The 11,492-nt window shown below is 46.0% G+C and overlaps 1 protein-coding gene across 1 annotated transcript; it reads left to right on the top strand.

Moving 5' to 3' along the window:
* Positions 1-8,536: 8,536 nt before the first annotated feature.
* On the top strand, positions 8,537-11,275 carry LOC124683658. The gene is made up of 3 exons (XM_047218136.1): positions 8,537-8,970; positions 9,581-9,801; positions 10,428-11,275. Exons 1-3 carry the CDS (start codon positions 8,640-8,642, stop codon positions 11,037-11,039), a joined length of 1,164 nt encoding a protein of 387 aa, XP_047074092.1. The 5' UTR covers positions 8,537-8,639; the 3' UTR covers positions 11,040-11,275.
* The last annotated feature ends 217 nt before the right edge of the window (positions 11,276-11,492 follow it).

Genomic DNA, 11,492 nt, shown 5'->3' with positions numbered 1-11,492 from the left:
CCTTCCCATTGCAGTAATAGCAGTCAGTATCAGGTTTAGGGCCACCCTTAGGCTTCTCAGGAGGCGCGGCAGCTTTCTTGCCGCCCTTCTTAAGGTCCTTCTTAGGTTTGCCCTGATTCTTGAACTTGGTGGTCTTATTGACCATCAACACTTGGTGCTCTTTCTGTATCTCAATCTCAGCAGATTTTAGCATGGAGAAGAGTTCAGGTAACTCCTTGTTCATGTTCTGCATATTTTAGTTCATCACCAAGTTCTTGTAACTTGGTGGCAGTGATTGGAGAACACGATGAATACCCAACTGGTTGGGGATGATAATCCCCAAGTCACGGAGCTTCTTCGCGTGTCCGGACATAGCGAACACGTGCTCACTAACGGAGCTGCCCTCTTCCATCATGCAACCAAAGAACTGCTTCGAGGCCTCATAGCTCTCCACGACCGCATGAGTTTCAAAGATAACTTTGAGCTCATTGATCATATCACAGGGGTCATGGTGCTCAAAACGCTTTTGGAGCTCTGCCTCTAGACTGCATAGGATGGCACACTGAACTTGAGAGTACACTTTAGCCCAATTCTCGAAAGCATTCTTTTCTTCCTCGGATACTGCAGGAGGTGGTGGGGAACCTAGCGGTGCATCAAGCACATATTGCAGATTTCCGCCATTGAGGAAGATCCTCACATGACGGAACCAGTCGGTGAAGTTGCTACCATTGCTTTTAAGCTTTTCTTTCTCTAGGAACTGGTTAAAATTGATTGATGGGGACGCCATGATCTACAACATATATTTGCAATAGTTTAGACTAAGTTTATGACAAATTGAGTTCAAATTTTAATTCAAAAAAATTAAAAACTAGGTGAACTCCCACTCAAAACAATATCCCTCGCATTGTCTTAGTGATCACACGAACCAAATCCACCACACCAAGCCCGATCATCACGAACAAGATGTAATTTCAATGGCGAACACTCAAAGTGTTCATCATATCAATCATATGACTCATGCTCTACCTTTCGGTATCCCGTGTTCCGAGACCATGTCTGTACATGCTAGGCTCATCAAGGCAACCTTAGTACCCGCGTGTACAAAACTGGCTTGTACCCGTTGTATGCACATGTAGAATCTATCACACCCGATCATCACGAGATGCTTCGAAACGACAAGTCTTAGCAACGGTGAATACTAAGGATGAACACTTTATTATCTAGATATTTAGTGAGAGGGATCATCTTATAATGCTACCGTCGCGATCTAAGCAATATAAGATGCATAAAAGGATTAACATCACATGCAATTCATATGTGATATGATATGGCCCTTTGTCTTTGCGCCTTTGATCTTCATCTCCAAAGCACGGACATGATCCTCCATCATCAACGGGCATGATCTCCATCATCGTCGGCGTAGCACCAAGTTCAATGGCGCCGTCTTCATGATTGTCCTTCATGTAGCAACTATTACAACTACTTTGAAATACTACTCAACATGAAATTTAAAGACAACCATAAGGCTCCTGCCGGTTGCCACAATACAATAATGATCATCTCATACATATTCATCATCACATTATGGCCATATCACATCACCAAACCCTGCAAAAACAAGTTAGACGGTTCTAATTTGGTTTGCATATTTTACGTGGTTTCGGGTTTTCGCATAAGATCCAATCTACCAACGAACATGAACCACAACGGTGATACTAGTGTTGTCAATAGAAAGAGTAAATTGGATCTTCACTATAGTGGGAGAGACAGACACCCGCAAAGTCACTTATGCAATACAAGTTGCATGTCGAACGTGGAGCAAGTCTCATGAACGCGGTCATGTAAAGTTAGCCCGAGCCGCTTCATCCCACTATGCCGCAAGATGGAAAGTACACGAACTAAAGACAACAAATGCATCAACGCCCACAAAACAATTGTGTTCTACTCGTGCAACCAATCTATGCATAGACATGTCTCTGATACCACTGATGGGATTCGTAGCATAGAAAACAAAAAATTTCCTACCGCAAGAACGAAACACAAGCCAAGATCTAATCTAGTAGACGGTAGCAACGAGGAGATGAAGAGACTAACCCTCGAAGATTCGTAAAGCTTAATGAGATTAGATCTCGGGGTGGATGTAGTCGATCACTTGCCGCTTGCAAAAGCGCGTAGAAGATCTTGATCTTGACGGTGCCACAATCGGGCAGCACCTCCGTACTCGGTCACACGTTCGGTGTTGATGAAGACGATGCCCTTCTCCCCGTTCCAGCGGGTAGCGGAAGTAGTAGATCCTCCTCGGAATCCCGGCAGCACGACGGCGTGGTGGCGGTGGTGGTGGAGAACTCCGGCAGGGCTTCACCTATGCGCTGCGGGAGTTGTGGTGGAGGAGGAGGCGGCTAGGGTTTGGGGAGTAGCTAGGGTTTGGGGCGCCGGCCAAGGGGGTGCGGCCAACTTGTGGTCTTGGGGTGGCCGGCCCCCTCCCCTTGCTCCTCCTTATATAGGTGGAAGCCCCAAGTCTTGTCTCCCAAGTCTTCGAATAAGACCCCAACTCCAAAACCTACCTTTGGTGGGAAACCTACTAAAGGGGGAAGTCCTACTCAAGGTGGGACTCCCACCTTTCCTTGAGGTGGGGTGGCCGGCCACCCTTGGTGGAGTCCACCTGGGACTCCCCCCTTAGGGTTTGGCCGGCCAAGCTTGTGGAGTCCCTCCGGGACTCCACCTTCCATAGTGCCTTTCTTCCGGACTTTTCTAAAACCTTCTAGAACCTTCCATAAATGCACCGGATCATCTCCAAACTTGGAATATGACTTCCTATATATGAATCTTATTCTCCGGACCATTCCGGAACTCCTCGTGATGTCCTGGATCCCATCCGAGACTCCGAACAAAACTTCGAACTCCATTCCATATTCCATATCTACTCAAACGACATCAAACCTTAAGTGTGTCACCCTACGGTTCGCGAACTATGCGGACATGGTTGAGACTTCTCTCCGACCAATAACCAATAGCGGGATCTGGAGATCCATAATGGCTCCCACATATTCAACGATGACTTAGTGATCGAATGAACCATTTACATACGATACCGATTCCCTTTGTCACACGATATATTACTTGTCCGAGGTTTGATCATCGGTATCACGATACCTTGTTCAACCTCGTCTCTGACAAGTACTTTTTAATCGTACCGTGGTATGTGGTCTCTTATGAACCATTCATATGCTTGCAAGCTAATTAGACGACATTCCACCGAGAGGGCCCAGAGTATATCCATCCATCATCGGGATGGACAAATCCCACTGTTGATCCATATGCCTCAACTCGTACTTTCCGGATACCTAATCCCACCTTTATAACCACCCATTTACGCAGTGGCGTTTGATGTAATCAAAGTACCCTTCCGGCATAAGTGATTTACATGATCTCATGGTCGAAAGGACTAGCTAACTATGTATCGAAAGCTTATAGCAAATGAACTTAATGACGTGATCTTATGCTACGCTTAATTGGGTGTGTCCATTACATCATTCACATAATGACATAACCTTGTTATTAATAACATCCAATGTTCATGATCATGAAACGATGATCATCTATTAATCAACAAGCTAGTTATATAAGAGGCTTACTAGGGACTTCTTGTTGTTTACATAACACACATGTATCAATGTTTCGGTTAATACAATTATAGCATGGTATATAAACATTTATCAGAAACACAAAGATATATAATAACCAATTTATTATTGCCTCTTGGGCATATCTCCAACAAGCTTGGTGGAGATTGCCGACGAAATCTCTTCATCGCCAGACTCGAACGATGAAACCGATCCCGATGAACCGGAACCAGCTGCATCCGATCTCGCCGAATCCGATCTTGCGAGACGATGAGATCCTTCCCTCCCGACGCGGAAGTGGAACTTTCCGAACGCCATGTCCATGGGCTCCTCCAGATACGCATATGCATCCATACGGGAGGGTGGGTGAGGAACAAAATCGACTAGAGTGATTTCGATCTGTTTACCTCGATCTATCGCGTTGCTTGCTAGCGAAGATGTTGATGATGTCGAACGTGCCATCGAGATCAGAACCTTGTCGCCTCTAGTTCCCACAGACGGCGCCAATTGATAAGGGATTAACTTATCAATGCCTACGGGTTGTAGACTAGAGTTTAGTTGGAAGTAGAGGGCAAGTAGATCTCGAAGGTTTCAGCCAAAAAAGTACTCGACTGCTATGAAAACTAGGGTTACGTGAAACAATGAGTCGATCCTTTCTTTGTCCCTCGACTCCCCCTTATATAGGAGGCGGAGCCGAGGGTTTCGTGATGTACAAGTTACAGAGTCCGGGAGGGTTTCTGAACCGTCCCGCGATATTTACAAGTTGATATTCCTAATACAATTCTATCTTTCCAAACTATGTAAAACTTCGGGTCGTGGGCCTCCAGTAAACCCCGGGTACCTTCTTCGGCAGGCCCATTGGGGATGCCTATATCAGCCGGGGATCTCCGGATGGATTAATGGCATATTTCGGGGGGAAATGAGAAACCGAGACGCATGTACACCAAATAACGCCGTCCGGATGAGAAAAAAAAACGTCTGTCTGTGGCCTAGTCAGGTAGACGGCTGAGGTGCTCTTAGGCCTTGTTCGGCAGAAGTGGATCAATGAGTATTACAGCCCACCGTGTTTTTGGTGAAAACACTCCAGCCACCTAATCCCCTCCGATCCACTTCCACTGTAATCCACGTCAATCCAGTTCTTCAAAAATGATGTTCGGCATGACCGGATTACTACATTGAAAAAATCTGTCTTGCATATTTGTGTAACAAAGAATCAATTTTTATTTAGGTCACTGGCACAAAGTTTCAGCAGCAATTCATCGCAACAGCATTACACAAACTTTACATAGGAATGAAATAGAAAAACATCTCTAATCTGATTGCAAATAGTACTACTACCTTTGCCCCGAAAACCTGAAATAACCTGCACGCCCACATTACAAAAATATTTTTTTTAAAAAAACTTCTTAATACATTGAAAACCCTTCAAATTTGGCCTAAAATTATAAATTCAAATTCAAATCTTCTCGCCTCCGTCTCCATCCTCCTTGCCATCCGCTGTCCACCATCCGCTGTGTGGGGCGAGCTCGCCCTGACACGCCTTCCATCGTCGAGCTCACCTCGAGGCTCCTCCCTCATCGAGCTCGGCCTCTCGTGGGGGTTGCCTTGCTCGGGCCGACAGAAGGCTCAAGCAAGGCTATGGAGGGCTAGCACCAGCGCGGGAAAGCAAGGCCGCCTCTCCCCTTCCCGCTATGACCTCCTATCCACGTTCCCATCCCCGACACTGAACTCGCCCTCCGCCACATCTTCCTTTTCGACCACGCCGCCGGAGCTCCAAAGCTCCTCCGCAATGAGCTTCGTCTCTCTTCATCCGCTTTCTCCCACCGCGTATGTAGGGCGCATGACCGCCATGGCTGACGCCATGGACACTTCTCCTCGAGTGTGCTCCCGCCACCCAGCCTCCTGCAGTTTCACTAAAAAAGTTCCAGGTTCATAGTTTTCGAGATTGCCTTATCATTAGCAAAAGAAAGTATCTATAAACTGAACTTGTCAACAGTTCTTGAGATTGCCACACGAGTGTCAGGATAACAACATGAAAGTTTCAGTTAGCAGTTTCATTCAGTTGTTTTTTCAAACACTAGCATATGATAATTGCAAGGTGGAATCACATAAGCGATGTAGAAAACAATCGAGATCCGACAGATTAGTACAGTAGTGATTTCTTAAACATGACCAGAAAAACATCACAGATATTGGAGTCATATTGCAGATCAAACAATATATGACAGGCATTGGAGTAGCACATAAGATATGTAGAGAACAATCCAGATCCGACATAGTATTAGTACAGTAGTTATTCATGGACCAATGAAGAAAGAATACCAATGAAGAAAGAATACAAGTTAGGAAATTAGAAAACGCTTAGGCCTTGTTCGGCAGCAATTGTTTTGAGGGGATTAGTGTGGTTAACCCCACATGTCGGGTGAAACCACTCCCCTCACCCAAAACATCACAGATATTGGAGTCATATTGCAGATCAAACAATATATGACAGGCATTGGAGTAGCACATAAGATATGTAGAGAACAATCCAGATCCGACATAGTATTAGTACAGTAGTTATTCATGGACCAATGAAGAAAGAATACCAATGAAGAAATAATACAAGTTAGGAAATTAGAAAACGCTTAGGCCTTGTTCGGCAGCAATTGTTTTGAGGGGATTAGTGTGGTTAACCCCACATGTCGGGTGAAACCACTCCCCTCACCCAATCTTCTCAAAACCACTTCTATTCTAATCCCCCACAACCCATTCTCTATAAAACGCCATTTGGTAGGCAGGGTTTTGAACAAAGATTCAGAACATCATTACCAAGCAAGTATGCCAAACCTCATCTCAAAAAGAAAAGTAAGGCAAACAACATATCTTACAAAGCCCGTAAATGCCGCCAGAACTGTTCCTGCGGATTTACGGGTTCGGGCCGAAAGCCGCGCAGATCAAAGCCTGAACTCGTGGCCCGGCCCGAAAAAAATTCTCGGGGGCCCGAGAAACTCGACGCGTGCCCCCTATATATACAGACCGCGGAGGGGAGCTCGGTTCCAAAACCCTACTCCCCTCCGCCGCTTCCGCCGCCCTACTCCGACGAGAAATCCACGCTCATCCGCTGCCGCACTCGCGCATCCGCGACCTCCACCGCATGGTTGGAGCCAGCAGCTGCGGGAGGGGAGGTGGCCGGATTGGCGACAGAAACTTGTCGCCTCGCCCCCCGGTCTTCCGCTCGGAGGCGTAGCGGAAGACGTGGAACCGTTCCGAGGGCGCGCGAAAGCGGAGCGCTCGGCGGTGGACCAACTGGGGGCTCACGCCTCCGTGGAAGCTCGACCGGTACAGCAATAGCGGCGAGGGCTTTTTCTCCGGAGGATCGTGCCGTACCCTAGCGCCGCCCGTCGACGACAGCAACGAGGAGTGGGGGGGGGGGAAGAGGAGGAAGACGAGGAGGAGAAGGAGGAGGCTCCGCCCAACGTATTCAATAGCGGTGACTACGTCCTTAATGACGACGAGGAGGCGATGACGATCCAGCAGTTCGCGGTCATATTGGAGGCGGTTCCACCACCTCCGAATTCGCTCGAAACTAGTTTTCGGGAGACTGAACTCAATTTTTGCGGTTTGCCTTTTTTTGGGGCTGTGTTAGAGATGCTCTAACACAGTTACAAGACTGCAATTACTTGAACATCTCAAGAGCGAATACTTGGGGAACAGAGAAGAGTATTGCAGTGAATTGAGAATTCACCAGAGACGGGACAGGGTGTTTCTACACCCGGGTGCATATGCACCCTTTATTTGAAACGCATATTAAATATATTTAAAAATGTTAAAAAATACAAATAAAAATTCTTTGTGTATACCTTGACATGTTACATGCTTACAAAGTTGTTTCAGCAAAAACCGATATGTTTCATGCCTTGTGCAAAAAAGACAAATCTTAGGTGCTAAAATAGTCTAATTTTTAAGGCATTATTTGCCTTTTTTACACAGGGTACAAAAAATGTTGGTTTTAGGTGAAAATTTACGTGCACACATAGAACATGTCCCTCTACATGCTAAATTTTTTTCCTAAATTTTTTACGGTTCGGAAATATGTTTTATAAATACCGGGTGCATATGCACCCGGGATCAGATTTGATTTTCCGCCAGAGAGGACGCATATTTTGACTTGAGAGATTCTGATCTAGATTTAATTGTTTTAGCCCTGATCACGATCGTAACACCATGTGATTGTCTAGTATACCAAAATTCTACGACGGCATGGATATAAAACAGTAAAAGCCATACAAGAGTCGCAACAGCATGTCAATTCAATTCAATCAGACTTCCCACAATACTCTTCTCTCTGTTCTAGGAAAAACAGCTAGCAGTTTGCATCAACAATACTTTTCTCACAGAAGCATGACAAATCCTCTGTGAAAAAAACGTTGGCTGTTTTTCAGATTAGGCAAGACGTAGTTGGTCTAAAGCCTTGGCGTGAGCTGACAGACGCGAACAGCTTCACAGCAAGCTGAATCCATCTAAGCTACTGTACTACTACAACCCTAGGTGAAGAACCGGATCTCAGAGATATCAACCTAGGCCCATATAGAGCAGTAGATGGGGAGAGGAGGGGACGATGTGGACATGACTTACCGGAGGAAACTCCAGCTCTCCCAGAGAAGACGAACGACGGAGGGATCTTTGGCGTGGGCGGTGTCGGAACGGAAAGAGCGGCCGACTACCGCAGGATGGGCGTGCGTCGTCAACAGAGAGAAACGCGAGGGGGACGAGCGGCTCCGTTCCATCCCAACCCGCCATCACCCGGCGTGTATCGGGCGGGTCCGAAACCGGCCTGCCGAACGGCATGGCCTGGTTCATGGCGGTTTCAAAGAGGACCGGGATAAGACACAATAAAACCGGACAATTTCCTCTTGCCGAACAAGGCGGCCTACTAGTCCCTGGAAAAAGCGACTCCTCCCAGGAAAAAGAAAAGGATAGCATCAAAGCTAGCGGAAAAGCCGCAGCGAGGAAACCCTACGCACCATCGGTTTATTGAGCGGCGGCGCGGCGGAGATGGAGACCCAGACGATGAGCACTGCATTTGCAGAGTTCAAGATCTACACCAGCGACAGCGACGGCGAGGTCGGGAGCAGTCGAATTCGTGGGGCTTCGACCCGGAAGGATATCGGGGCAAAGGGGGCACCGCGGAAGAGTCGAGCTCTTCGCGATGCGAACCGGGTCGATGCAAGGACTAGGACGGAGAGGCGCGATGGGAAGATATGGAAGAATCCTCCACCTGCTCCTCGAGGCGAGGAGGAGGAGGAGGAAGAGGACGCGATCCCCATGTTCCGTAGAGCCTGGGAGACCTGCTTCGGCGGAACTTTCGGTTCCTTCGACGACGAAAGTAAGAAACCGTGTTTACTCATCTCAAATCCTCCCTTTTTTTTTTGTCAAGCTACAGTCATATCAAGTTTCAGTAGATTTGGTATATGATTTCCTTGCGCAATGCGATTGTTGGTTGATGTAACAGCAATTAATCAACCACAAATCCCAACTAATCAGTAAGAGCAAGTACAATAGAGTCCAATCAGCTGACTATAAGACATTAAATAATATATTTTAGATGAGTTGGAGGAGAGAGAAGAGGTGAGAGAAGGGAGGTGGGCTACTATGCAATAGCCAGCTCTTGCACGTGCTCCTAGGCACCTTGTGAGAGTGAAAGGTGGGCCATATATTAGTAAAGTACTACATTCTTATAGCCAACTATTGTATATGATGACTACAAATGATATGACAACTAGTTATAGCCAACAGTTGGCTATACTATTGGAATTGCTCTAACCCATGTTCTGAAGATCCTTTGCATTGCATAGAGATGAGATACCAGACCAACCCATAGACCTATAAGCCAAACAATCAGGCATATATACTTCTTGAGTATCGTGTTGTTCTTGGTAGTAAGCTGGCATTGCTATCTAACAATATATCTAAGCACTTAATTTTGCTTCTTGCAGCCACTCTTGCTCCGATGCGCTATACATATGGATCCGTCCCAGAAAACGCCGGTCCTAGCAGCACCTTGCAGATCTTCTCCATCAGAGTGGCTAGCCCAAAACATGGTCTCTCTTGGCCACTTCATGTCTATGGCTTCGTTGCCACCAGAGACTCAGCAGATCATAATCGCAACTTTCTCTTCAGACGCACAAGGAATAACTACCAAACTCTCACCCAAAAGGTGAGCACTGTCTAATTTTTTTTTGCTTGTATACCTTCCTAATTTTGTCAGTCTCTTGCTGCTAGTAATATCTAGCATCATAATTAATCTACTGAGATTATATTGCCCCTCCCTCTGCACCTGTATATGTATCTCTTACAGTGGGCAATATCATCTTCTATTTGTCTTTCTGACATTCAATCCTAAACAATCCACCAAGTCCTTATAAGTATCCTTTTTTTTTCTATGTGCTTTCTCTCTCTTTCTGTACACTGATTCGTTGCCATGCCAAGTAGTAATTTTAGTACTCCCTCCGTCTATAAATAGATGTCCAAGGTTTATCTAAATCTGGATGTATCTAGACACTAAATAGCATCTAGATACATCCAGATTTTGATAAATCTTGGACGTCTATTTATAGACAGAGGTAGTACATTGTTATCATTCGTGGAAATACTATATGTGGATAGAAATTTTGTATTTTACCCCACCCAAATTCATGTCTAAGCAAGTTCAACCTCAAACCAGACAGCTAAGCGGTCGTAACTAGAGCGGCAAATAATCCTAGCTTTTGCTCCAGGCATAGCCATGACTTTGTTTCATTAATATGACTGGCTTGTTATATTCATCTGCCTTCCTTACTGCAGAATCCAGGTTTGCTGTTAACAGGCCCATCTCGGGCGATTGTGCTATCCAATCAGATCACGTTTGAGGTTCAACTAAAAGTCAAAGGCAGCAAAACAGAATCTGAAGATGAAGTCTTGACTTTCAAAGTCTTCGATTTCCACCAAGGGTCTCGTGGTGTGGACGGTATCCGCACATGTGTCCCCTGCAAGCGCTGCACGCTTCAGTTTGTGTTCACACCCTTGCTCTGTTCAGTTGAGGCCACCGTCAACATCCAGCTTGTTGATGGGTCATGGCCTGATAATTATCATGGACGGGTTTTCTCGTGCACCAGTGGTGTAGAAAATGCGAAGGTGATGCTGCTTGACTGTCCAGATACAAAAATGCCCGTCGATTCAGACGGCGTGTTTGAGCTGTCCAGGCGTGTTGTTTCCGTGGAGTTCGGCGGGAGTGATAAGCTGATGGTCTATGTGCAGGCCCGTCGTGTTGGTTTTCTTACAAGAGCTGAGGCTGTCTTCGAACCCAAGAAATCCGGCACGAGTATTGGCACATGTGATCTTCGTTTCTGCAAGATGCAGGTCACTGTTGCCTGGTCCATACCCTCTCTACCTTGCCACAGAATGCCGGTAGCATAGGGGTTGTCCATGCGGGTAATGCTTGATGGTGCTTAAGCCTTGGATTGGAGGAGGTGCTCTTTGTTTAGTACAAAATGTCAACTCTCTTATGTAACCATTTTCAGTCAGTGTTCGCTAAATAATTTATGGTATCCAAACTGCATACGTTTTCGTTTATTTTGTCAGATGTAAGCCTGTGCTTTCCCAGCTGTGTTGTGAACTTGTGAGATATAAGCTTGTGCATACTTTGTCGTTTATTTGGGCGTGACAATATTGCACATTGAGTGTCTGATCCGAATGGGCTGGAAGAGCTTTACAAAATCTAGCTACAAGAGCTTTTAAAAGAGGCAAAAACGTGACGAACGATCCGGTTAAGCATTATGTAGTTTTGCCACGATTTGTACGGTTTCTGTCAGAGTCCGCAAACCAGTGAGACGTTCTTTTCTTTGTCTAGACAAATAGAGGGGAGATTGG

The sequence above is a fragment of the Lolium rigidum genome, chromosome 1, assembly GCF_022539505.1.
Source record: "Lolium rigidum isolate FL_2022 chromosome 1, APGP_CSIRO_Lrig_0.1, whole genome shotgun sequence".
Taxonomy (NCBI): Eukaryota; Viridiplantae; Streptophyta; class Magnoliopsida; order Poales; family Poaceae; genus Lolium; species Lolium rigidum.
The sequence above is the reverse complement of the archived record's forward strand: the minus strand, read 5'-3'. Positions and strand labels throughout refer to the sequence as shown.

Excerpts from the sequence above, each read along its gene's own strand:
- LOC124683658 (XM_047218136.1), top strand. The coding sequence starts at position 8,640 with ATGGAGACCCAGACGATGAGCACTGCATTTGCAGAGTTCAAGATCTAC. Across the intron at positions 8,971-9,580 it reads CGGTTCCTTCGACGACGAAA|CCACTCTTGCTCCGATGCGC; the intron begins GTAAGAAACCGT and ends TGCTTCTTGCAG. Across the intron at positions 9,802-10,427 it reads ACCAAACTCTCACCCAAAAG|AATCCAGGTTTGCTGTTAAC; the intron begins GTGAGCACTGTC and ends TCCTTACTGCAG.